The following is a 25,040-nucleotide window of genomic DNA, read 5'->3' as shown; positions in this document are numbered from 1 at the left end:
CCGCCGCAGTATTGAGTCATCCTTTGGCACTGCCTCCTCCTTGCTGCCACCCCACTCCCAGGAGCGAGAATATGCAGACCATACTTTTCGGGGAGGAGGGAAGTGCGTCTTAACTAGGAAACGGAGAAACTTCCACTGGGATTTCCTTGAACGGTGCTGCTCTTGTTTGCATCTACATTTGGGGGGGTCGGCTTCTGTCCTGGGGGGTGGAGTGCATCTCCCCCTGACGATAACCCAGCTGGGGAAAAGAAACTCCAGTGTGGGTCGAGGTCCACGGCGCAGAGAGATGGAGCGCAGCGCGGGCGTCTCCCGGCAGGCGGGCGCAGCATCACCAGGTCCTGTCTCCTAGTGACCGCGGCGCGCGCGGGCTCGGCGGCAGTGGTGGGGACGACGGCACGGCGCGGCGCGGGCATCCCTTCAGCCCCTCCCCTGGGCGCGCGCGCGACCTGGGCGCCATGGCGGCGGCGGCGGCGGCGGGCCCGAGGCCTGAGGCCGCGAGTCCGCAGTGTGAGCCGCCTGACCCGGCTGGGGCAGCGGCCGGGCTGGGCGACTGCGAGGACGCACCGGTCCGGCCGCTATGCAAGCCCCGCGGCATCTGCTCGCGCGCCTACTTCCTGGTGCTAATGGTGTTCGTGCACCTGTACCTGGGCAACGTGCTGGCGCTGCTGTTCTTCGTACACTACAGCAACGGCGACGAGAGAAGCGACCCCGGACCCCAGCGCCGCGTCCCGGGCCCCGGGCCCGCGCCAACCTTGGCTCCCCTCACCCGGCTCGAGGGCATCAAGGTGAGGTCCCCCGCCTCGCCGCGCTCCGGGCCCAGGGAGCCCAGCTCCGGCCTCCGCGATGCTCCTGGCGCCTCTCCCCGTCTGCCGGGCGCGCATCCCCCTTCTCGCCCCAACCCGGGCGCCTTTTCCTTCCTCGGGCGTCGCGGCCTGGCACCCGAGCTGCCCACTGTGCCCTTTTCCCTTAGGTGGGGCACGAGCGGAAGGTCCAGCTGGTCGCCGACAGGGATCACTTCATCCGAACTCTCAGCCTCAAGCCGCTGCTCTTCGGTAAGTGCGTTGGGTGCTCTGGGAGGGGCCGGGGGCTGCTGTGCGGTGGCCGCCTTGAGGCTTGTTTTGACCACGTGATTTCTGTTTTGAAAAAGGCTGCTTCCCAGTAGCCGTCCCTTGCCCCCCATCTAGAGGTTTACCAAAGTGAAGTGCCTGCCCCACCTCCGTAATAGGGTTACAGGGTGACCTTTCCACACTCCCCTCTCTGACCCCAGTTCTCTGCAGAGGATTCTTCCATCACAGGGCTGGGCAATGTGACCCTGAGGCTAGTGTCTAAACAGTTCATTGAAAGTGTCTTTGAACACTCTGTCACCATTAATTCTGTCACATTCTAGAATGGGGGAAGGGTGAGAGAGACTGATAACTGGTCCTCGCTGATCTCAGGCCCCTAAAGAGGAATCTCACTCCTAAAGTGGGTCCTGTGGGCTGACAAGAAACAGATTGTCCAACTGTGGATAAACTGGTGCCTCCAAACCGGCCCCACCGGGGCAGCAATCTTTGCTACCAGCACTCTGGATCCTTCTTAGAATGGAGTCTTGTGTTCAGCCATATTGGGCACAGACTTCCCAGGTGACCTCATTTGGAACCAGCATCATAGCTCACATTTTCTGAGCTCTCGTTATGGGGCAGGCCTTATGCGGCAGGCCTTATGCGACGGTTTCATTTCATTCTTATGTCTATGAGGTGGGTGTAGATCCCCCCTCAGGCTAGTGGGTGAGAGAGCGAGGCACACAGAGCCGCATTTGCTTGGCCAGGCTCATACAGCTAATTCAGTGGTGAAGCTAGGAGTAGAACCCAGGCAGCCTGCCTCTAGAGCCTGCACTCTAAAGCCAGCGAGCGTGCTGGCTGTGAAGACTCTGAAGTCCTTCGAAGACCATCATTGTCAACAAGGTGAGGGCCCCAGACCCATGACCTTGCATACGATAGGTTTGCCGAGCCCAGCCCTGGGTACCCAGCTTCGGTGACACACTTATCTGCAGAGCCAGGCTGTTCCCGGCTGCTGGAGGATGGAGGGGGCCGGAGGGGGCTGGGGACCAAAGCAGAGGATCTGAGCACATGCCACCACCCCTGGAGCAGAGGGCCTTGGTGGGGGATTATGCCTAGACCCGGGAGAATGATTTCACATGTATGCTACTTGAGGGAAATAGGTTATGAGGTCAGTCCCTTTGTGGGAGGGGCCCTAAAAGGGGGTTGTTGTTGCTGTTATTATTACTAGTGCATAACGTTGAAGTCTGTGCCAAGCACTGTTTTAGGTACTGGGAACACAGCATTGAACAAAATAGGAACACAAAAACAAAAAACACCAGAAGCTGACATTCACACGAGACAGACAATAAATAAACTAATAAATAAATATACATGGTGATCAGGTGGGGATAAGTGATCACAGACAGGTAAGGCAGGATTTCAAGTGGGGTTGAAACTCTTAATAGGGTGGCCAGGTAGGCCTCCTTGAGAAAGATATTTGAGCAAAGACGCTGTCAGGAAAGGGTGATCCAGGCCAAGAGAACAGCACCCCATCACCTCCACACTGCCATGACCAGACACATCTGAGGGGTTTGTGCTTTCTCTCAGCCTTCTTAGGACCTGCATATACTTAATTCACATGTATGTTAGGTTAAGTGAGCCATGAGGCCATAATCCTTCGCCCTAACCCCCTAACATGCAGCTTGTTGCATTAAAGTCTCGCAAAACAGAGAAGGAAAAACCCAAAGTTACCCAAGGATAAATTACAAGAAGCAGAAGAGATTTGTCAAAAGGTAAACTGGTTCTGGTTCAGCCATCAGATGGGTCTCTTTCTGCAAACAAATGAACAAAGGGCACGCATAGGAGAACTGGGCAGCTGCGGCAACAGCCTTGCTTGTGGTCCTCATTTCCTCCAGACTTTTATGTTACCTTTGAGTCTGTTGGTGGAAGATGTCCCAGTTTTACCCAGAAAGCCCTGGGGCTTGCTGCTTGGTGAAATGAGATGAGACGAATGAAGCCAAGGTCAGTGGTTACAACACGTCCAGTTGTGAGAGAGGGAAACCGAAGGGGAGGGACGTCTGGGGTGGGAAGGCAGCTCCTGAAAGCTGTGGTGTTGGATGAATCCACAGAAGGAAGCCTCATCCCAAGAAAGAGCAATGTCTGCCTGTCCTCTGTGCCTGCCTGTCCATCCATCCATTGTCACCCTAAAGAGGCAGGAGGGGCCCTAAGAGAACAGGCGTGCTGTGGGCTCTGCCACCTCTGCCCTGCTGCTCTTGGCTCCAAACCTGTGACCTGCCAGCCTTCGGGGCCCCAAATGCCAGGGCTTAAGGGGTATGTCCAGAACGTAAGCTGGGGGCAAAGGAACTGGGCTCTACCAAGGGTGCCTCCATCTCCGTGGAAGGGAACCCCGCCACTTCACAGGGAGGGCCCCATGCAATCTCCCCTCTCTTTGGGGAACATTTCCTGTTTCCCACCCTTGTAACTAGAGACATTTAGCAAATGGGACCTGGGCCACAAACTCAGGAACTCCATCCCGAGTTCCTGGGAAATACCTGCTTGACTGTGGTAGGCATTTCCCAAGGATTTGGACCATTAGCTGAGGACTTGGCCCTATTCAGTTCAGAAGGGAGCTGCTGCAGTTCTGTCATTGTCATCTCTCTGGGAACTCTACTTTCTTTCAAGTGGCTCACTTCTCCCTCTACCCCACCCGCACTCATTCTGTATTTAAATAGCAGATCAGACCTCATTACTCCCTTAAAAGCCTCCAAGATTTCCCATTTCACTTCTAAGTCTCATGTGATACCCGCAAGCCCTGTCACCTCTCAGACCTCATCCCCTGCCATGCCCTCACGCCCTCCCTGCTGATTCTCTAAACACCAAGCTCATTGCTACCTCGGGGCATTTCTATGTGCTGTTCCCTCCACCAGCAGGCTCAGACCTGGCTTTTCCCACGGAGGGGGACTTCAGCTCGGCCCGGCCTCTGCTCAGACATCCCCACTGCAGAGACCTCTTGGCCTCAAACTGGTCCTAAGAGGTTCACAGGTACTCGGCTGCATCAGCCTGACTGGTTTTCTCTCAGCGCTTAGCATCAATCTTCTGTATTTGTATTACGTGTGCCTCAGCCTCTCAAGGTGAGCTGCATGTGTGGGAGGCCTGATTTGTTCTGGCTGTGTGTCCAGCAGCCAGAGTCCTGTGCACTACTGACAACTATTGGCCAGCTGGAAGGGTTTCCTGGGCACTCAGCGCCCGCCTGCTCGCGCAGAGGCCTGTACCACCATCCTGGGCAGGTGCCCCTGATTCACCCTCTTCAAGAGCAGCAAGGGGCACTTCCAGTGGGCCAGCAAAGTTTTAATCCATTTCTTCTTAACTATTTGAGGTAAATGAGTGATGGACACCAGTACACAACACAATTTATTTTAAAACCATGACTACTTTTTCACAGGATTTCCCAATTCTTTTTCAGCTTAAGAAAAAATTAGACAGCTACTTAAGACCACTGTGCTCTTGACAAACACTGGAGGCCCAGAAGTAGGGCAAGAATTTTAAGGGTGCATGTTAGTTCAGGTTTGTAAGCAGCTTAAAGCACGTTTCTGCATGGACCCCTCCCCACCCCACTGCTGTTCCATGGGCCTGTTGCTTGGCAGAACTAGACTCAGTAAAAGTCACAGGTATAACTGAGTCTGGGGCTTGACAAGCAGGCCCAGGGTGAGCATAGCCCAAGGCTTTGTGCCTACCCTGAGACTCAGCGTGGGGTGCTGGGGCTGTGGGTAGTAGATGACATTAAGCCACACTGTCATCCCAGGCCTAGGAAGGACAAAAAGGTGGCTTTGCATGCCCAGCACACACAGCTACCAGGGCACTGGCCTCCCCTTTGTCTGGGCAGAGCACTACCCGCTCAGAAAGGGGCTCCTAGCTGTGACCATGGAAGTGGGCTTCTGCCTGCTTGAGCTGTTTGTGGGTGAGCCTTGGGTCTTTTCTGGACTCTGATCAGCAAATATCCACGGGAGTAGCAGAAAGAGGGTTTTATGTGTGTCCAGGGGAGCACAGGTTTGCATGGCCACCACAGAGGCTGTGGCTACAAAGCCCCAGGCTCTCCCTGCCTGTGTTAGCCCCTATTCTGGGCACTGGTGATGGTGCCACCTGCGCACAGCCAGCTGCAGATTTCTGTGACCCGGTGTCCAAGCATAGGCTGTGGTTACCAGCAGCGGGTGGCCCTGCACCTCCCTGCTCAGCCCCTAGCTGCCAGCATGTCTTCCTCACAGGAGGTTGTGCACACATGTGGCATCCAGCTTCAGCCAGCCTCGCAGAGTGGGTGCTAACTCCACAGGGGGCAGTGGGCCTGCCTTCAGCACCTCTAGCCATGAGTCCAGCTCGAAGTCTGAGGGTCCAGAGGACGACCCATTGCGCCAGGAGAACCTAACAGTCACTGCTGGGTGGGATCAGAGGGGCAGGTTGATGAGCCCGGCCTCAGGTAGTACCCCTCCCCCATCCCTTCCATCTGGTGGCCCTCTTGTCTAATACTCTGCTCTTGGAACTGGGGTCCTAGAAAATGCTGTCCCCCTGGTTGCCACCCTCCGTAGCAGATTTGTTGTTTTAGCAGTGTCGCACACTTATTAAAGGAACTCATATTTTAGCGCTAACCCAGGCATAGCATTTGGTTTGTCTTAGCACCAAGCCAGGAGCTGGAATGAAGGCACTCTAAGATGTGTGGAAGGCCTGCTGGACCCTAGGGGCTCACCAAAGTCGCTGGCACAGATCGTGTCCAGGACTTCCTTGGAGGAGCTGGCTTCTTGCAACTCCTGCAGCTGGCACATAGCACTGGGGGGAGGGGCTGAGTGAGGCTCCCACCAGGCTGCTCGGTGGCGGAGGTGGGCCATGAGGTGGGCCATCAGCCCAGGTCCCTCCCGCTTTCCCGTTTTTCAGACAGACGGCTGCTGTCGGCGGTCCCTTTTCTTCCCACCCAAGACCCCATTTACCTGCCCTCCGTGGGGAGTGATTAGAAAAGGTGGGGTTGACGGAGGGGAAAACCAGCCTAGAAGCGCTGCAGAGACTCACATGGGCAGCCGGGGCGGGAGATGGCCACCACGCAGAGGCCCTGGCCAGAGGGGAAAGATTCCGCAATGCAGGATGGCTGGCCAGGAAGCCATAGCAGGCCATGATGGGCGCACAGCTGGCCTGCACAACCTCGCACAGGCTGCGGCTCGAGTAGATGATCTGCTGGGAAAGGCGTGGGGTGGCAGGGCGCTCAGGACCAGAGTTCCTGGACTCCAGGCTGGACCCTCTGGGTATTGAGCACTGAGGTATGGCCTGTAACTCCACGGTTGCTGAGCAACACTTGGTCACCTAGCAACAGCCCTGCTTCGTGCTTGCTGGAATCTCAGCCCTCAGCCCTGCATCCCCACTGCCAGCGCTTCTGTCTTCTATCCCCACGCCTCTTCCCTTAGCCCAGGCTGCTTTCCCCTTTCCGGCTCCCCACCCCCACCAGCTCTGGTGGACTTCTAATACCTGGCGGTGTGGGGGGATGTAGGAGGGGCGCTGCACTCCTGTCCTGAAAGACCTGCAGGATACTGCAGTTTCTGGCCTCGGCTGGTGTTGGCAAAAAGTACAGGGGTCCCAGCCTCGGGTACTGAAAGAACACAGTCTTGCTGCTACTGGCATGGTCACCCCGAGGCTCTGGGAAGGGCCCTTGCTCTGCAAAGAAGGAAGTGAGGGATCTGTTGATCACCAGATAGGTCAGGCTAGGGAAGAGGAATCAGCCTTGCCATCTCTGGGAGAAAAGGCCACCTAATGAGCAGTTTCCAAACCTCACTGGAGAGGGACTCCCAGCCCCTAGCCTAAAGCAGCCTGCCCACTGGCTCTACCTTGATATCAAGAGCCCTTGATGGTTTGTGGGGCCAGACCAAGGGTGTTCACCATGGGTGAACTCCTGCCTGTGTCTCCTTGTCCCATGGGCACCTGCCCCCTCTGCCAGGAACACCCTGACAAAAAAATCTTTCCTCGTCCTCCTGCCCCTGTCAGCACCTGGCACTGATGGAGCCCAGCAATGGTTAGTGAAGAGCGGCCAGTACAGGCCCTGGCTGAAGAGAGGCCCCCTTCCCTCACCTGGGAGCCCCTCGACAGGTATGTCGATGCACACCGGGGCAAAGAAGGAGCAGAGGAAGAGGCGGGCATCAGGATGGCACTCTGACCAGCAGGGGCAGCCAGCTGACTGACTGCTGGGTGGCGTCAGGGGTTGTGGCATGGTCCAGTTAAGTTGGGCAGCCGCATCTCTGTAGCCAATGTCCTTGGGGAATGGGATGCACCGCATGGAGCCCCAGGGAGGCCCTGCTCCTCCATCACCGCACAGCACCACCAGTGCCAGCAGCAGCCATAGCCCTTGAGCTGCCACCTGCTTTCTCTGCCTTGGCCTTAATAGGCTGAGGTTGAGGGCTTTATGGGGCTATACCCACACCCCAGGAATCAATGTTTGCTCAGGTCCCAGGTGCAAGGACCCACCTGGTTAAGCCCCGCACGCTGGCCTGGGCCATTTGCATTTGATTAGCACATGGCAGGGGCCTGCACATTATCAGCACCTAATAAACTGAAGAAACCTGGGCTTGGGCTTGCTTTTTCGGCTTTTCTTGTTCGCGTGTTTATTTTTTAAGCTATCAGGAGGCAACTGTTCATTAGCAATTCACTCTAAGTCATAGTCCTGCAGCGCTACCCCCCAAGGGGTGGCTTACACTCTTTTTGGGTTTGCCTGGTTGGGGTGTCAAGCACGCCAGAGGTGGGGGCCTTTGTCCTGTTTTCAGGGTCATCACATCTGGGTCACCTACCCGTGGAAGCTGACTCTGGTCGTGAGCTTGGATTTTGGAGTACAACAGCCTGGGTGGCCCTGGGCCAGTGGATAGGAAGAGCGAGTTAATGGGGCCTGGCTTTCTAGGAAAAGTGTACAGATTAAGGACATGACATGCTTAGGACAGGACAGTCTGTGCTTCCTAAGTGTGAGCTGCTGTGATTACTATTAAAAACCACTCCAATCCTGGCTGAATGGCCATTTTCCTTCTTCTTGGGGATAACTGGAAGTTCATGCTGGAAGTGTAACCCAGAGAAGTGGCAGGCCACTCTGCCATCAGGGGTCCTGGTGGCGGTGTGGTCCTTCCTCCAATCAGTTCCTTTTGTGGGCTTCTTGTGTCCCCCCCACCCTCCCCGTCTTCTCTCCCAGGAACAAGGGAATGAAAACGGCCTAGGTTTCTGTCCTGGAAGTGCCTGGGGCCACTGATATGGGGGCTCCCCAAGTGTGAGGCCCACGGTCCAGCTCCACCAAACTGGTTGGGGGCCGGTGTGGGGTCATCCAGCCACTGGGGCCAAGCCCAGGCCTCAATGACCTTTTCTCAGGGACTTAGAGGCATGGAACAGATGTTCAGTGTACATTTGTTCCCAAAGCCATCTCGGGGCATCTTCTCAGAGCGTCTGCCAAAAACCTGAGTGACTCCCCCACACTGACCTCCCAGCATCGGACAACTCAGCGGTCAGATAACCAGCGCCCACTTGTGCAGCCGGATGGAGGGGAAGGACCAGCCTAAAGTGCCGAACGTCTTATACTTTGTTTTTATTTGACGAATGCTGAAAAGCACAAATGAAAGCAAAAGTCAGGCACCATCCCTCCACTTCTTGAATATGTACCAAATAAGAAGTGGAGGTCCACCCTCCGCCCTTCAGGTCCAGCCTCTGGCCTTTGGTCCCACCCCAAGGTGGGTGAGCCCATGCCCAGCGTACCTCTGGCTTACCTCCCAGGATTCTCCTGGAAAATGTGTGCTCTCAGCATCAGAGAGGCCGCACATCCTAAACGCTGGCCAACCTTTGCAGGACAACTCAGAGTCTAGAGCGGATGTAAAGGGGTGTGTGTCCTAACCTGGTGACTACCGGGGGCCAGGAGTACCCCAGGAACCCTACAGAGAGGAAGCTACCGGGTATATTCATGCCCTGGCCCATCCTTCGCCTCACTTACCTCCTCTTCTGGCAGAAATCCCTGGCTTCCTGAGTGACGCGGAGTGTCGGCTCATCATCCACCTGGCACAGATGAAGGGATTACAGCGCAGCCAGATCCTGCCCACTGAAGAGTACGAGGAGGCAATGGGCACAATGCAGGTCAGCCAGCTGGACCTCTTCCAGCTGCTGGACCAGAACCGTGATGGTCGCCTGCAGCTCCGCGAGGTTGGGATCCTAGGGCCTGGAGTAGGCATAGCGGGGGTGAGGAGGATGTGGGTGGGGAGTGCCCAGAATTATCTTTCTGGTGGCCAGATCACTTGTCATGCTCAGGCTTGGCCCCAACAGTCAGATGATATCATATCAGCTTGGGCACGCCCAGGCCCACTGCCCCTTCATTCCCCGGGGCGTTCCTTGCTGCCCCAGGAATCCCAGAGGCTAACAGAAGAATCTGCCTGGGAGTGATGGCACTTATTACCACAGTTCCTGGGTGTTGTGCCATCTGTGTCTGGATTCCTGGCTGCCATAGGTGGGAGCCCCGTGGAACTGTTCATGGTGGATGGGGTGGCAGCTCTGAGGTGGAGTCTGCATCTCTCTCTCGGCATGCCTCTTACACCCAGGCTTCTGAGAGAGGTCTTGGCGAGGTGTGGGGTCCTTGTCTATATCAAGTGCCCCACTGAGCCTGGTCTTCCCAAGGGGCATGGTGCTCATGCCATGGCCAGGCCGCCCCCGTTGCCTGTTTGCTCTTCACACCCAGGCCTGACCTCCCACCGCTCACCTGGGGTATCTGAGCGAGACACGGGCCTGGCCTTCACTGTGTTCTCCAACCAGTTGACAGTGCTCCCCACGGAGGCCCTAGTCCCAGCAGGGCTGGATGTGCCCATGGCCCTCAGGGCTGTGGGCTGTCTTCCTGGTCTCCTCCCCAGATGCTGCCTGACCTCGCCACCTACCCCCACTTCAGCTCAGGCTTGTCCTGTGCCCTCGCCCATGACCTGTCACCTGAAACCTTAGCCCCACAGCAAGAACTGGGTAGCTGCCTGTACTCTGATGGCTCTCCATCATGGGGGCCACCCCACTGAGGGACCATCTTGTGCTTTAGGTCCTGGCCCAGACTCGCCTGGGAAATGGACGGTGGATGACTCCGGAGAACATTCAGGAGATGTACACTGCGATCAAGGCCGACCCTGATGGCGATGGTGAGTGCATACCTCGCCACAGTTCTGCTCCTGGGAGCCTCCTGTCCCCATAGCCAGGTTGCCTCAATGCCCAGCTTCTAGAGTAGCCACAGGCAAGAAGTTGAGGAAATAGGCAGGAGGCAGGCCTTCCCATTCTCCTTAGTGACCGTCTAGAGGGCGGTTTTTGGAGACTCTTTTGATCTCATCAGGCAGAGTCTGGGGTACAGGAGGTAGAGTTGCTGGCTGGCAGAGGACACAGTGGGAAAGCGAGAGCAAAGGGACAGAGAGGGACAGATTGAACTTGGCTGTTCACCTTCTCCATCTGCCTCTCTCCAGCCAGGCACAGGGTCCGCTCTAGCAGACACCGTCTGTGGTCTGACCAAGGTTTCCCTTGCCTTCCTCTTGCCCATCTGGAGTCACTCTAACTGCTGGGTGTGCGTGTGGGCAGGGGAGCTCTCGTGCAAGTGCCCCCCACCTTTGACAATCACTCTCAGGAGGTTTCAGAGGTGTAGTCACCTCTGTCATGCCCAAGTTCTTGACCAAGTTAGGAAGATACAACAGTCAAATAGGACTTGGAAGAATGGCCTTGAGGCTGGTGAACCCAGAGTGAAAAATCTGCCCAAGACCTGTGGCTAGAGCGGCATCATGCTGCTGTATTTCCCTATGTACAGAACTGGTGACAGGCTCAAAGCCCTTGGGTGTCCCCCACCCTCAGAGAAATCTCGACAAAAGAGTGGAAGGTGTCTCCCTTGGGTTAGCCGGGATAATATGGAGCAAAGATACCAGCTCCTGTTCCAGACCCCCAAGAGGGTGGAGCCCCTGTTTTGTAGGTTGGGAAGGAACAGAGGGAGAGTGTTCTCACTGAGGAGCGTGGCTTTCTTTGCTGAGGTAATCTGGTAACCCAGCAGGCAGGACTGAACATGTATGTTTCACTCAGGATGGGACCTGAGTCGTGAAGACTTCTGGGGCCCAGCCCTAGCTTATACACTGTAGTGTGGAAGGCCCTGGACAAAAGCTGGCACTAACTGCTCTCTTTCTTCACCCTCTACAGGACCAAGGGTGGTCACCATGCTCTGTAGAGCCAGGCTGGAGGGCCAGGGGCAGTGCATGGCCTAGGGTCCTGGTCATGTAGCTCAAACTTCCTTTGGAGACCCTGCTCTGGCCAATCTAATAGGAGTTGGGCTTCTTCTGGCTGGGGGCCACTTCAGGGCTTAAAGTGAGGAAATGAACTTCTCTGGGTCTTCCTGTAGGGCCTGATGTGACAGAAGCCAGGTTCGTCTGACCCAGGAGTCCAGGTTGGGGGACAGGTGCACATGGCCCCCCAGTGCCTGAGGCCAGGGTAGGTAGGAAGGTGCAGCCTGCCACTGGCCTCCCCGCATGGGCCTGGTGGGCACTGATGGTGGGTGCCCCGTGCAGGAGTGCTGAGCCTGCAGGAGTTCTCCAACATGGATCTTCGGGACTTCCACAAGTACATGAGGAGACACAAGGCAGAGACCAGCGAGCTGGTGCGGAACAGCCACCACACATGGCTCTACCAGGGGGAAGGTGCCCATCACGTCATGCGCGCCATCCGCCAGAGGTGAGTACCCGGTGCTATCCTCCCGGTACAGCGGGGGAGACCATGCAGGGCGTCCACAGAAGGCCTTGGCTGGGGTGGAGAGGACAGAATTGATTAGCTAACTCACGATGAAGTTCCACTTGTTAGACCAGGATTGGGACCCATCGAAAGACAGGCAATTAACAAAGGCAAATGAGCCCTAACTGTGGGCAAACAGTATACGGTTGGGATTAGAGATAGACTGAATGTCTGTTTTCTGCTAATTAGAGACATGACCTCTTATCTCTGTCTACAGGACCCCCTGCTTCTGAGCATCCAGGGGTTTTAGATAACCTCCTTCCTGGGGGAGTGTCCCCCACCCAATTTAGTGGAAATCTCCTCTCTCCCACCCGGTGGGTGTCTCTAACATCCAGGGAGAAGGGCTCATTAAGAGTAACCTCTTCCTGCTCCTATAGGGCCAGACTGGGGTGGCTTAAGGGGCTCCCAGGGGAGGTGGGCAGGGGCAGAGCTTGTGGCCAGCTCCTCCAGGGTGCCACCTTGCATGGGGATGCCCAGCTGAATGCCTGCTGCCCACCAGGGTGCTGCGCCTCACCCGCCTGTCACCTGAGATCGTGGAGCTCAGCGAGCCCCTGCAGGTGGTGCGGTACGGAGAGGGAGGCCACTACCATGCCCATGTGGACAGCGGGCCTGTGTACCCAGAGACCATCTGCTCCCACACCAAGCTAGTAGCCAATGAATCTGTACCCTTCGAGACCTCCTGCCGGCAAGTACCTCCCACCTGGGGGCTGCCTTCAACTCCCAGACCAGGCACCCCCATGACAGTCACAGCCCTGCCCTGTGGGCATTTCCCTTGGCATGGGATACTCCTACCTCTGCCCCCCAGGTGGTTTACCAAGTGTCAGGAAAGGGGGTGGCCATCTTGTCTCAGTGGCCAGACCCCAGCTCTTTCTGCCACCTTCTGGGTATTGATCCTGCTTCCACTGCCGGAGGCCTCAGTTTCTTCCTTTGAAGCTGTGTCCCCCTCCCCTGCCAAGGCATGGAGGCAGGTCTCTCCTCTATATGTGGCAGCTGTGACTCAGCTCCTTCTCATCGCAGCCAGCTCTTCTCCATGATCTTGCTGCTTCTGCTAGCCTACCTTTCCCATCGGGCCCTTGGTCAGGGCCGCGTAATTTAATCAAGTGCACCTGTGATATCTGCCACAAAAAACATTGTGACACACAGGAAGAGACCAGGCTTGTGGGAAGAACGGGCTAGGGATATCTTGGCACTGACCTGCCCTGTTGTCACTGATCTCAGCCTGCCCCTGTGGCCTTTGGGAACCTGGGCAGCTTATCCTGCCTGCAGGTAAAGCCCCTGGGAGCAGCCCTTGCTGGGGACATGCTCAATGGCCCCCCTGCCTTACAGCTACATGACAGTGCTGTTTTATTTGAACAACGTCACCGGTGGGGGAGAGACTGTCTTCCCTGTAGCAGACAACAGGACCTATGATGAAATGGTGAGCCAACCGGGCTGTTACTTGGGTGGGATGGCAGGGCCTTGGGCAAACATGGTGCATTCATTCCCCTCCTGATCTGGAATGAGGGCCCCGGTGGTCCCCTGGGCACGTCTGACTCATTTCCCTCTGGCTACCTTTGGCTATCTGGCCTTGGTTGCTGGCCAAACAATGGGGACAGCTTGAAAACCCACCACCCTGCTGCCCACAGAGCCTGATTCAGGATGATGTTGACCTCCGTGACACTCGGAGACACTGTGAAAAAGGGAACCTGCGTGTCAAGCCCCGGCAGGGCACAGCAGTCTTCTGGTACAACTACCTGCCTGATGGGCAAGGTGAGAGCCTGTGGCCAGGGCAGGGATGCCCTGAGGGAAGCTTTCCTTTACCCAGCTGGGACTGCCACCCTGGTGAGCTGTTTCTGGCTGCCCTACAAATGGTTTTCTGCCCCTAATGCCTCCCCAAAACCATCCTCAGTGGCTTCAGTGGCCTGTACCTGTGTAGTCTCCTGGGTTATCTGGACCCGTGATTCCCTGATGCCCCAGCCTTCCCACCTCACCAACCAAGGCTGGGAAGGGCTCTGGACAGGCCTGGCAAGAAAGCTGGTTTCAGAGGGCCAGCGGTGTAGACAAGGCATTAGTTGGTGAAAGATGCTGAGCCCCCAAGGTGGCCTTGGGACCAGATGTTTGCCACGGAAGATGTGCACAGCTGGGCCTATCCTGACTGTGTCCTTGGGCTGTATGAGGCCAAGCTCAAATCAGACCAGCCTAGCGGTCCTCTGGTCCCCTCCCTGGCTCACACCATCCTCCTCTCCTAGGTTGGGTGGGCGATGTGGACGACTACTCGCTGCACGGGGGCTGCTTGGTCACGCGTGGCACTAAGTGGATTGCCAACAACTGGATCAATGTGGACCCCAGCCGGGCGCGGCAGGCGCTGTTCCAACAAGAGATGGCGCGCCTGGCCCGCGAAGGTGGTGCGGACTCGCAGCCAGAGTGGACCCTGGACCGGGCCTACCGCGATGCGCGCGTGGAGCTCTGAGGGAAGGGTCAGCCCTGGCTTCCAGCCGCAGGTCGCCTGCCACCCAAGGTCGGGGGACCCTGCAGTTCCCCTGTCCAGCTGTAGGCCAAAGGCCTGGCCCATGTCTTGCCCCATCCCCGCCTCCAGCCGCGATTAGGGCACAATTCCTATATTCGTGTTATTTATTGTGTACAGACCCATGCTGCCCAAATAAAACCACACAGCTTTGAGCCGCTGGGCTGAAAAGGTGAGGTCTGCGGAACGTAGAGTGGGCAGGGGGATTGGGCCACACCAGGAGAGCTCGGCGAGTGTCACGTGAGGGGGAGGGGCGAGGGCGGCCCCGCCAATCGTTAGCTGGGTTGCGTGGGGCAAGGGGTCGTCATTGGACACCGGTAGCGGGCTCGGCTACCTGTTGCTAAGGGCGCTGTAGATAGGCAGTGCCGCGCGCGGGGAAGGCGGGTCTCGCGAGAGCTCAGCTATTCTCGGCGGTGGCAGCCGCAGCGGCTAGAGGACCGACATGGACGCTCATGAGGACTACGTTTGGCCGCGGGCAACCTCGGAGCTCATACTCCTCCCGGTCACGGGTCTGGAGTGCGTGGGGGAACGGCTGCTAGCGGGTGAGGTTTGGCTTGAGGAGCGCGCTAGCGGAGAAGCAGCCGAGGGCTCGCATGGGCGGGGCATGGAACAAAGGGATGCCCGGAGGAGGAGGGCGGGCGACGGGGAGGTCCGTCCGGAGGTGGGACAGAGCCTTGGAGGTGACGGGTGTGAGACCCGACCTGAGGGGCCCAGGAGACAAAAACACCGATGTGGCTACCGAGGCCCTTCGCAACCTGCAGTTGAAGTGGAAAGGGCGGTGGGGCCGCGGGAAGGTGCCGGGACACGCAGTCGTTTTGGAAGCGAGGGAAGGGGAGGGAGAGAGGTGTGTGTCCCCTTCGATGAGGAGGGCGGGGGTTTGGTCCTTCTGGAGGAGATGGGGCGGGGAGAGTGCGGATGAGGCCCCCCTCCCACCTGGCGGGTCCGGGGGCCCCGGTGTGCCCTCGGAGGAGGGCAGGGCCTGGAAAGGCGGGCGTGTGGCTTCGGGGCTGGTTGAAGCCGTTCCCTGGAAGCGGGGTGATGAAGATCCTGTGACGAGGATGGGGGTCACAGGAAAGCCAGGATGAGACCTTTCTGAGTAGGCCAGTGCTTCGGCAGTTGAAGGCGAAGGCTGAAGCCCCTCCTGAGATGTTTGTGGAAATCCGACGTCCTCCCCCTTCCGAGGAGGGCCGGGTTGGGAAGCACAGGCCGGCAAAGACCTGGGACCGGAGGCGGCAGAGCTCTGGGGAGCAGTGAGGCCCGACTGGAAGCCACTAGTGACTGATCCTGCTGCTGCAGAGTTTTATGTGTCCCAAGGCAGGTTACTGTCTCTCAAGCCTTGAGTGAGCTTCTACCAATCCCAAGAGGGGTAGGTCGGGGTGAGGAAGGATGGCCCAGTTTTGATCTAATGTGGGGGCTCTGGGAACCCAGGGTTCCTATTCCTACCATGAGCTAAATTCCTGAGGCTCCTGGAGGAGAGGATGCCTCGGCAGAAACCCATAGGACCACAAGAATGAATTAGAAGAAAAGGGGTGTGTTCCTGGCAGAGGTAAGCATGCCAAGGTCTTGAGGCTGAGAGAATTTGTCACTTTGGGGGAAAGGGAATTCCTGTGCTACTGGAGCAGGGGTAGGATCTGGAAGACGCTGGAGAAATGAGCAGAGGCCAGACCATTTTAGCTCTAGATCTGACTTTATCGCTAAAGGTGGTGGGGAGGCCCCGTTGAAGGTTTTAAAGCAGGGGAATGACTTGGGAAATACAGGTTAGAAAGCTCTTCAAGTGAATTCAGCTGCTCCTGTGACTTCCCATCTGGTTGATTCGGACTTCGTACATGTGGCATCTGTATCTTCATTGCCATCATTTGAGGCCATGCAGCTATGTCTCCCTGACCCCCTCAGTAGCATTCTCTAGCCCCTCCTTGAGCCCTTCAGTTCTGGTTCCAGCCACAATAAGCTCTTGCTCACCTCAGGGACATCAAACTTGCTATATACTCTGTCAAGAAAGGTTCCCCCACCCTCTAACTGCTTTTCCTCTGGCTTACCACTGCTCATCCTTGATTCCTCAGCCTCAAAGATGTGTCCTCCAGGTGTCATTCTTGGTGCAGTTGACATTTTGGATCAGATCGTTCTTTGGGTGAGGGGCTGTCTGTGCATTGTAGGATGTTTAGCAGCATCCTGGCCTCCACTCCTATATGCCAGTAACACAGCTCACAGTTGTGACAATCAAAAATGTCTCCAGACATTGCCAACGTCTCCTGGAGGGAAAATTGCCCCCATTGAGAACCACTGGAGTAGTTTATATTCTTAAAGCAACCTATATAGTTTTCTCCTGGAACCTACCAACATTATAATGATGTAGTTCACTTCTGTGGCATTGCTTAATTAGTCTGCCTAGTCCACAGAGCAGGGTCTGCTTGTCTTATTCACTACGCCAGCGTACAGTTCATTTGGTTCGTAATTGATGCCCAATAAATGTTGATTGAATGTCACGATTGAGATTGCTGACCAGGAATGGCAGGAGGGTGATATCAGGTTAAGACGTGATGTCCAGGACCAATGTCACTGCTGGGGAGGATTTGCAAACTCTTTAGAAAATGAAATCCACAGAACTTGGAGACAGAAGATGTGGGAAGTTAAGAGGAATAAGCTGTGGGCTTCCTGGTTTGGGGCTGGGGGAGGGGAGGGGGAGTAAGGGTCCCTGGGATGAGGAGCACCAAGAGAACTTGAGGACGCGCTAATAGAGTGGGAGGTGCCTGTGGGGCAGCCAGGAGGCCGCTGGGGGCCACGGGAGCCCCTGCTGCCAAAGTGGGGGCTGCCTCTCCTAGTTCTCCCCATTGAAATTGAGCGTGCTCACATCTTCTGAGATATAGGGAAGAAGCTCCTGGAAGTCAGGAGGGGTTCTGCCATGGCCCTAAGGGGGAAAGATCGTCTTAGTGGGACAACCCCTCCCCTGGGGGAGGGAGGGTCAATTAGAATTCATGTACAGGTAGATGGGGCTAAGGACTGTGGGAGTAAAGCTGAAAAGGTTCCTGTCTGGGTTCTCCGTGGGGTCAGGAGGAGGCTGTGGGTTTGAGGAATTCGTGGTTGAACTGAAAGTTAGGAGTGACGGGATCCGAGCATCAGCACTAAAAGTGCAGCTGGGGCCGAGAGCAAGGATCTTTCAGGGTTCAAGCCTGTCGGATTGCGTGTCCCAACATTCACAGGCTGCATGTGCAGACTGTTCCCTGCTCCCTGCCTCTTCATGGCTCATCACGGTTACGTGAGGGCTTCTGATGTGGCTCTTTGCCTCCCTCTAGGTGAGGGGCCAGATGTCCTGGTGTACAGCTTGGATTTTGCTGGGCACCTGCGGATGATGAAGCGCGTGCAGAACCTGCTTGGCCACTATCTTATCCATGGATTCCGGGTGCGACCAGAACCCAATGGCAACCTTGACTCTGAGGCCATGGTGGCTGTGTTCGGGAGCAAGGGGCTCCGAATTGTGAAACTTAGCTGGGGACAGGGCCGCTTCCGGGAGCTCTGGCGCTCGGGCTTGTGGAACATGTCTGACTGGATCTGGGATGCGCGTTGGCTCGAGGGGAACATAGCGCTGGCCCTGGGCCACAACTCAGTGGTGCTGTATGACCCGGTGATAGGGTGCCTCCTGCAGGAGGTACCCTGCACAGACAGGTGTACCCTCTCCTCAGCCTGTCTGATCGGAGACACCTGGAAGGAGCTGACCGTAGTGGCGGGTGCTGTTTCCAACCAGCTCCTGGTCTGGTACCCAGCAACCGCATTAATGGACAGTAAACCTGTGGCCCCCGACCGTCGGGTCAGTGGGCATGTGGGTGTCATCTTCAGCATGTCATACCTGGAAAGCAAGGGCTTGTTGGCCACAGCTTCAGAAGACCGAAGTGTTCGCATCTGGAAGGTGGGTGACCTGCGGGTACCTGGGGGTCGGGTGCAGAATATTGGGCACTGCTTTGGGCACAGTGCTCGTGTGTGGCAGGTCAAGCTGCTGGAGAACTACCTCATCAGTGCAGGAGAGGACTGTGTCTGCCTGGTGTGGAGCCACGGCGGTGAAATCCTCCAGGCATTTCGGGGCCACCAGGGCCGTGGCATCCGGGCCTTAGCTGCCCATGAGAGGCAAGCCTGGGTGATCACCGGGGGCGATGACTCAGGCATCCGCCTGTGGCACCTGATAGGGCGTGGGTACCCAGGTTCGGGGGTCTCGGCTCTCTGCTTTAAGTCCCGTAGCAGGCCAGGTGCCCTCAAGGCGGTGACACTGGCTGGCTCCTGGCGAGTACTGGCAGTGACTGATGCAGGGGCCTTGTACCTGTATGACCTCGAGGTCAAGTGCTGGGAGCAACTGCTAGAGGACAAGCGCTTCCAGTCTTACTGCCTCCTGGAGGCAGCCCCTGGGCCTGAGGGCTTCGGACTGTGCGCCATGGCCAATGGGGAGGGTCGTGTCAAGGTTGTGCCCATCAATACTCCGACTGCAGCTGTGGACCTGACCCTGTTCCATGGGAAGGTGTACAGTGTGAGCTGGGCCCTGCGTGGCTACGAGGAGCTTCTGTTGCTGGCCTCGGGCCCTGGGGGCGTGGTGGCATGCCTGGAGATCTCAGCTGCGCCCTCTGGCAAGGCCATCTTTGTCAAGGAACGTTGCCGGTACCTGCTGCCTCCAAGCAAGCAGAGGTGGCACACATGCAGTGCCTTCCTACCCCCGGGTGACTTCCTGGTGTGCGGGGACCGCCGGGGCTCTGTGTTGCTGTTCCCCTCCAGACCAGCTCTGCTCAAGGATCTTGGGGTTGGAGGCAAGACTGTGATTGGTAGCGGAGCACCCGGAGTGGGCAGTGGCAGTGGAGGGGACGAGAACGCCTCAGCTGAGTGGGGCCCTGTGTCTACTCTCCCTTCTCTGCATGGGAAGCAGGGTGTGACCTCGGTCACCTGCCATGGTGGCTACGTGTACAGCACAGGACGCGATGGTGCCTACTACCAGCTCTTTGTGCGATGTGGCCAACTCCAGCCAGTCCTAAGGCAGAAGTCTTGTCGAGGCATGAACTGGGTGGCTGGGCTCCGCATGGTGGCTGATGGGAACATGGTCATCCTGGGGTTCCACGCCAATGAGTTTGTGGTGTGGAGCCCCCGGTCACACGAGAAGCTTCACATTGTCAACTGTGGTGGAGGCCACCGCTCCTGGGCCTTCTCTGACACTGAGGCAGCTATGGCCTTTGCCTACCTCAAGGATGGGGATGTCATGCTGTACCGGGCGTTGGGTGGCTGCACCCGGCCACACGTGATTCTCCGGGAGAGCCTGCATGGCCGTGAGATCACTTGTGTGAAGCGTGTGGGCACCATCGTCCTGGGGCCTGAGTTTGAGGCGCCCAGCTTCATGCAGCCTGACCAGCTGGAGCCCGGCAGCGAGGGGCCCAGCATGATTGACATCGTCATCACGTGCAGTGAGGACACCACCATCTGTGTCCTGGCACTCCCCACAGCTACGGGCTCTGCCCGTGCGCTTACAGCGGTTTGTAACCACATCTCCTCGGTGCGTGCAGTCGCTGTGTGGGGCATTGGCACCCCAGGTGGCCCCCAGGATCCTCGGCCAGGCCTGACTGCCCACGTGGTGTCTGCGGGGGGCCGGGCTGAGATGCACTGCTTCCGCATCATGGTCACCCTGGACCCCAGTACCCCAAGCCGCCTCGCCTGCCATGTTATGCATCTTTCATCTCACCGGCTGGACGAGGACTGGGACCGGCGGCGCAGTCGGCGCCGGATGGTCAAGGTGGACCCAGAGACCAGGTGACGTGCGCTGCCTGGCAGGGGCCTGGGGTGGGGTCACGGCAGCGCTCCGCCTGCCTGATGGCTCTGTTCTCTGCAGGTACATGTCCCTAGCTGTGTGTGAGTTTGACAAGCCTGACCTTGGCCCCCTTGTGGCTGCAGCCTGTAGTGATGGGGCAGTGAGGTGAGCATGGGGTGGGCAGGGCAGAAGATGGGGGGTGGTTCTCCAGAATGGGTTCTGAGCTGGGCCACCCCCCCACCCCCCCAGGCTCTTTCTTTTGCAGGACTCTGGGCGGCGGCTGCAGCTCCTGGCTGAAACCTTCCACCACAAGCGGTGTGTCCTTAAGGTCCACTCCTTCACGCATGAGGCACCCAACCAGCGGCGGTGAGAGGGGCTGCATGAAGGGCCTGTGTGGGTCTATGGGGGCTCCTGTTGCTCTCCATCTCCCTGACTCAGCTGCCCTTTCCTGGCTCCCAGGAGACTCTTTCTGTGCAGCGCAGCCACCGATGGCAGCTTGGCCTTCTGGGATCTCACCACTGTGCTGGACCATGGCTCCACCGCCCTCGAGCCCCCAGCGGACCCTGGCCTTCCCTACCGTCAGTAGCTAGTGTGCAACTGTGGCTGTCCCTCCCCACCTCCCACTTTGCCTTCACCCATGTGGCAGATTGGGCCCTAACAACCATCTTCTTTCTCCAGGGCTGGGCACCCCCTGTCTGACCCTCCAGGCTCACAGCTGTGGTGTCAACAGCCTGCACACCTTGCCTACCCATGAGGGCCACCTGGTGGCCAGTGGCAGTGAGGATGGCTCCCTCCACGTCTTTGTGCTTGCGGTGGAGGTGCCAGAGCTGGAAGAGGCTGTGGGGGGCGCTGAGCTGGTGCCCCAGCTGCATGTGCTAGAGGAATACTCTGTCCCCTGTGCACATGCTGCCCACGTGACCGGCCTCCATATCCTGAGCCCAAGCCTCATGGTCTCAGCCTCCATCGACCAACGGCTGACCTTCTGGCGTCTCGGGCACGGCGAGCCCACTTTCATGAACAGTACCGTATACCATGTACCAGATGTGGCCGACATGGATTGCTGGCCTGTGAGCCCCGAGTTTGGCCATCGTTGTGCTCTTGGGGGCCAGGGACTGGAGGTTTACAACTGGTATGACTGAGGTGGCCCGCGGTGGCCGGCACGCTGGGCATGGGGCCTGCTTGCAGACAGCGGAGCCGGCGCGACTGTCTGTGCCCGTGCCCAGTGTGCCTGAGGGGAGGAGGTGGCAGCCGCGGGCTCCTGAGTTCGGAGCAGGCGCTGGAGGTGAGTATGCTGCCCGGGCCAACCAAGAATAGGCCCCACTGCTCATGACAGAACAGCGCTTTGGAACGCTTTATTTTGGCTCCAGGCCTCTAACAAAATCTGTGGGGTTTCTTTTTTCCTCAGCTGATGACTTCGTGAACATTCCAAACATTGGCCCCTCTGTAGCCTTAGATGTGGCTCAGCGGCGGGAGACCTAGCATGGCCAGGCCAGTGTGGAGCACTTCACGCACGGCCCGCAGAAGCTGCAGACGGGCAAACATTTGACCGAACAGGTGTGGCCGAGGCTCCTAGAGGAGAGAGGGGCCTGGTGGTCTCATCTTCCCCCCCCACCCCTGCCCCCACTTTTGCTGTGCGCTCACCCCTAGGATGTGTACACGGTTGTAGTAGGAGCTGAAGTCCATGCTGAGCTTCACCAGGGACTTGCACACCTAGGGACAGACAGAGTCACTGGCGGGTCTCTGCTCTTGTCCCCAGACGAGAATAAAGAGTGCAGTTCTGGCCTGGTCTGCCCGCCTCACCATCTCCGTGCGCGCCGCGATGTGCAGCCCTGCGGCAGTGCCGTCCAGGGCCGCTGCCTGGCTCAGCACGGCTGGGAAGGGGAGGATACTGTTGAACAGCAGCAGCCACTCACCCTGTGGGGACAAAGCTGCTGGAAGGGCAAATCCGGGCCTCCTGCGGTGCCAGGTGCCAGCTACCGGCAGGGTGGGTCACTCACCTCGTCGTGGAGCAGTGAGAAATCCAGACTGCTCACAGGTGGAAAAGGGGGGTACAGACCTTGTTCCATGCTGTGCTTGTAACCCTCAAAGAGAGTGGCCAGACGGGCACAATTATACATGACAAACGTGCCACTCTTGGTGCCCTTTGTGGAAATGCTGCTGTCTGCCAGGGCCAGGACGAGCTGAAGAATGGGGACACAGCTGCAGAGGGAGGGCAGCCACCACGCACCCTGTCCCCTGCGTCCTGGTGCAGTGGGCACCCAAGCTCACCTGACCCTGCGGGGCTGTGCTGAGCATCTCAAACTTGATGGTCGCCACAGAGAGAATCCTGAAGGTTTCTGTCCAGGCTGGGTCTGAGGGAGTTGGGGGTAGTCAGTCTTCGTGGGCAAGGAACAAGGGGCGGGGTGCAAATGACCTACCCTTGCCCTGCCCCAAAGCACAGCCAGGCGTCCCATGCGCACCTTCTGTCAGGTCCCTGCTGTACTTCAGTGCCGAGGCCTTGCAGACCTGGACGTGCCGGAGCCTGCATTTTGAAAAGAGTGAGAAGGGGGCCAGTGGCCAGAGTCCCCACGTCAACTACCCTGGCTTGGTGGCCTTCTGGCCTCACTCACTCGTAGTACTCGGGGGCAGTCAGGGTGCCGGGTGCACCAGCTACTTTCACTGAGCCACAGACCAGGTGCTTCTGTCAGGAAAATAGCAGGGGCTCAGCCAGCAGTCGACACCTTCCAGTAATAAAACCCTCAAGGAACTAAAATCTGGTGCCTGGACTCCCCCAGCCTTTTACCACCAGGCGTAGTGCCTCCCTCTCAAGCTCAGCCCCTCAGAACTCAGTCTAGCGATTTAACGTCCGCCAGACCCACCCCACCTTCACCCAGGACTCTGCACCTGTTGCACGTGCCTGTTCACCAAGCCCAATGTTTCTCCAAGGTCAAGGGTCCGTGTCTGGACCAGTCAGCTGGCAGGCCCCTGGATGGGTTTTCAGGGGAGCTCTGCCATCACTAACTTACCTGTATGAGAGGAGCCTGATCGTCCAACTTCCACCAAAGCAGGTCCAACTTTTGTTGCTGGAACTCCTCCTCGCAGCTCACCACATGTACCACCATGCAGCTGTCGGCACCCGCACGTGGGGCCACGGCCTGTGGGAGAGGAGCACAGTCACTGCAGGGACACAGAACACCTGCTTTGCCAGAGGCCTACAGGGCGTGGTGTCAGTCCCTCACCAAGCCTCGGGAACCTACCTCAGGCCAGTGCAGCAGTGCTGCCCTCAGCTCAGCCAGCACGGAGAGCAAATCCTCAGTCACTGCAAAGGGAACACACAGGCTGGGACTAGCCAGGACTGCAGGGGTCCCCGCCTTTCTGGCCCTAAATAGGCTCCAGGTCCTACCCAGACAGTTGTCCAGATTGGGGTCATAGCCAGCTGCGTGTCCCCGTTCTTCCAACAGATCCTTCAAGCACACACTGCCCAGAACGCCAGGCGGCAGGGCTCCCCTGTCACCGGCAGGGCTAAGCTCTGCCAGTGCGCGGATCCTCAAGGATTCGGTCTCGGCTCGCTCCGAGGTAGCAGGCCAGTCCACCCACAGCTGCTGCAGGAAGGTCGACATGTGCGGATCCCGCACAGCGGGCACTAGGCACACACTCACCCTGCGAAGCGAGGGTGGCCGCTTCAGCCTGAGCACCTGGCCCGATTCACCCCTATTCCCACCAGGTGCAGCCAGTCCCCAAGGGCCACGCCCTTTTGTCTCGCGCCCCCGCTCACCCGTGAGCATGCAGAGCTCGCGCCAGGTGATCGGCCACGAGTATCACCCGCAGCTGGCTCATGCGGAGCGCGCAGGGGGCGGCACGCAACGCTGGGCAGTGGAGGACGACGCGCGGGCCCGGCGTGGCGGGTGCGGCGGGCGCAGCATAGGCCTCCACGGCGCTGAGCACGCGCTCGAAGACAGCCGACCGCCGCAGCTGGAGCGCTAGGCCCGCGGGGGTCGGCGCGCAGCGCAGCACGGGAGCCACGCCGGGGCCCTGCAGGTCGCTCACCGCATGGAACACACGCTCGGGCACCTGCGTAAGGACAGGCGGGTGAGCGGCCGGGGTACTCCCAGCTACCCCTGGCAGACCGTCCCCGTCCGGCCCGTGCCCACCTGTCCGTCCCCGAAGCGCGCCTCCAGCGCGCGCCGCGGCGCCAGGAAGTCTCGGGCACGTAGGTGGCGGGAGCGCGTCTCCTTGAACCACACGGGGCCGCCAGGTCCCAGGGCCGCGTTAAGGGCCCCCAGAGTCTCTTCGATCCCAAGGCGCCCCGTCGCCATGGCGACCGGAAAGCGGAAGCGGAAGCAAAATATCGGGAGGTCGAACTTCCGGGAAGACCGACTGGCGGGGACGGAGATCCGGCCCGAGTGGGCAGGTGCACCAAGGGAAACGGTAGGGGCTGCTTTCGACAGACTGCCCCGGCGTGGCCCACCTGCCTGGGTCCGAAATCTCGGAGTCCTCCCGGACCTAGGGTTCTTCGTTACCAACTAGGGAAAGGATCCTCGCGACTTGGTGGGGACTCTTGCTCATATCGAAGTCTGCGTTTCATTTCCCCATTTTACACATGAACAAAATGTTTAAAGTTCCAAACGAATTGTCACCGGAATAGGGCAGCTAACATTAATGCCACCTTCACGAGCTACTAAAAAAAAATTTAAAAAAAAATCTAATTTTAAAAAGAATTTGTGTTCCGCGGTTTCAGGTTATTTGCATTTCCTACTTTAGAACATGGGTTGTCTTTATTCCCACTGATAGAATTGCCAGTTTTCTCGTCTTGATTCTTGAGGAATTAAAACCATCATGACGGTTTCCAGAATTTCCGGCTTTTGAAAGCTTTCTCCTTTAACCTGGTGTACTTTAACAGGGACCTCCCGCTTCCTGGTTTATGCAACGAGCCATTGTGGGCCAACTAAACACTGTGACCATGAGAAGAGCCAGCTAAAGGGCAGTTCAG

The 25,040-nt window shown here is 58.0% G+C and overlaps 3 protein-coding genes across 4 annotated transcripts; 2 read left to right on the top strand and 1 right to left on the bottom strand.

The window, feature by feature from the left end:
- The first annotated feature begins 59 nt into the window (after positions 1 to 59).
- Positions 60 to 14,456, top strand: P4HTM (prolyl 4-hydroxylase, transmembrane). The gene is made up of 9 exons (XM_019723910.3): positions 60 to 785; positions 971 to 1,052; positions 9,025 to 9,215; positions 10,087 to 10,183; positions 11,579 to 11,741; positions 12,298 to 12,483; positions 13,125 to 13,215; positions 13,424 to 13,547; positions 14,027 to 14,456. Exons 1-9 carry the CDS (start codon positions 456 to 458, stop codon positions 14,245 to 14,247), a joined length of 1,485 nt encoding a protein of 494 aa, XP_019579469.2. The 5' UTR covers positions 60 to 455; the 3' UTR covers positions 14,248 to 14,456.
- A 196-nt stretch (positions 14,457 to 14,652) lies between these two features.
- On the top strand, positions 14,653 to 21,859 carry WDR6 (WD repeat domain 6). Of its 2 annotated transcripts, XM_074312372.2 has the most exons (7): positions 14,655 to 14,848; positions 17,597 to 20,073; positions 20,153 to 20,236; positions 20,321 to 20,437; positions 20,531 to 20,649; positions 20,750 to 21,353; positions 21,477 to 21,859. In XM_074312372.2, the coding sequence occupies exons 1-6, from the start codon at positions 14,744 to 14,746 to the stop codon at positions 21,208 to 21,210; spliced, it is 3,363 nt and encodes a 1,120-aa protein (XP_074168473.2). In that variant the 5' UTR covers positions 14,655 to 14,743; the 3' UTR covers positions 21,211 to 21,353; positions 21,477 to 21,859. The 2 variants fall into 2 exon arrangements, with proteins under 2 accessions (XP_074168474.2, XP_074168473.2); XM_074312373.2 differs by lacking the exon at positions 20,153 to 20,236 and having other exon boundaries at positions 14,653 to 14,848.
- Positions 21,396 to 24,566, bottom strand: DALRD3 (DALR anticodon binding domain containing 3). The gene is made up of 12 exons (XM_019723905.3): positions 24,202 to 24,566; positions 23,826 to 24,121; positions 23,454 to 23,710; positions 23,308 to 23,369; positions 23,077 to 23,205; positions 22,681 to 22,751; positions 22,531 to 22,592; positions 22,340 to 22,422; positions 22,069 to 22,251; positions 21,872 to 21,985; positions 21,713 to 21,781; positions 21,396 to 21,640 (listed from the first exon to the last, which is right to left on the bottom strand). Exons 1-12 carry the CDS (start codon positions 24,364 to 24,366, stop codon positions 21,521 to 21,523), a joined length of 1,611 nt encoding a protein of 536 aa, XP_019579464.3. The 5' UTR covers positions 24,367 to 24,566; the 3' UTR covers positions 21,396 to 21,520.
- Between the last annotated feature and the right edge of the window lie 474 nt (positions 24,567 to 25,040).

Source organism: Rhinolophus sinicus, chromosome 5, assembly GCF_057876585.1.
Source record: "Rhinolophus sinicus isolate RSI-liver-muscle chromosome 5, RSI-T2T, whole genome shotgun sequence".
In the NCBI taxonomy this organism is placed as follows: Eukaryota; Metazoa; Chordata; class Mammalia; order Chiroptera; family Rhinolophidae; genus Rhinolophus; species Rhinolophus sinicus.
The sequence above is the reverse complement of the archived record's forward strand: the minus strand, read 5'-3'. Positions and strand labels throughout refer to the sequence as shown.

Coding starts and splice junctions, on each gene's coding strand:
- P4HTM (XM_019723910.3), top strand. CDS start 456: ATGGCGGCGGCGGCGGCGGCGGGCCCGAGGCCTGAGGCCGCGAGTCCG. Junction 786..970: donor CCCGGCTCGAGGGCATCAAG/GTGAGGTCCCCC, acceptor CTTTTCCCTTAG/GTGGGGCACGAGCGGAAGGT. Junction 13,548..14,026: donor CTACCTGCCTGATGGGCAAG/GTGAGAGCCTGT, acceptor CTCCTCTCCTAG/GTTGGGTGGGCGATGTGGAC.
- WDR6 (XM_074312372.2), top strand. CDS start 14,744: ATGGACGCTCATGAGGACTACGTTTGGCCGCGGGCAACCTCGGAGCTC. Junction 20,237..20,320: donor TGTAGTGATGGGGCAGTGAG/GTGAGCATGGGG, acceptor CCACCCCCCCAG/GCTCTTTCTTTTGCAGGACT. Junction 20,438..20,530: donor GAGGCACCCAACCAGCGGCG/GTGAGAGGGGCT, acceptor CCTGGCTCCCAG/GAGACTCTTTCTGTGCAGCG.
- DALRD3 (XM_019723905.3), bottom strand. CDS start 24,366: ATGGCGACGGGGCGCCTTGGGATCGAAGAGACTCTGGGGGCCCTTAAC. Junction 22,752..23,076: donor ATCAGGCTCCTCTCATACAG/GTAAGTTAGTGA, acceptor TTTTCCTGACAG/AAGCACCTGGTCTGTGGCTC. Junction 21,782..21,871: donor TCGCGGCGCGCACGGAGATG/GTGAGGCGGGCA, acceptor GTCTGTCCCTAG/GTGTGCAAGTCCCTGGTGAA.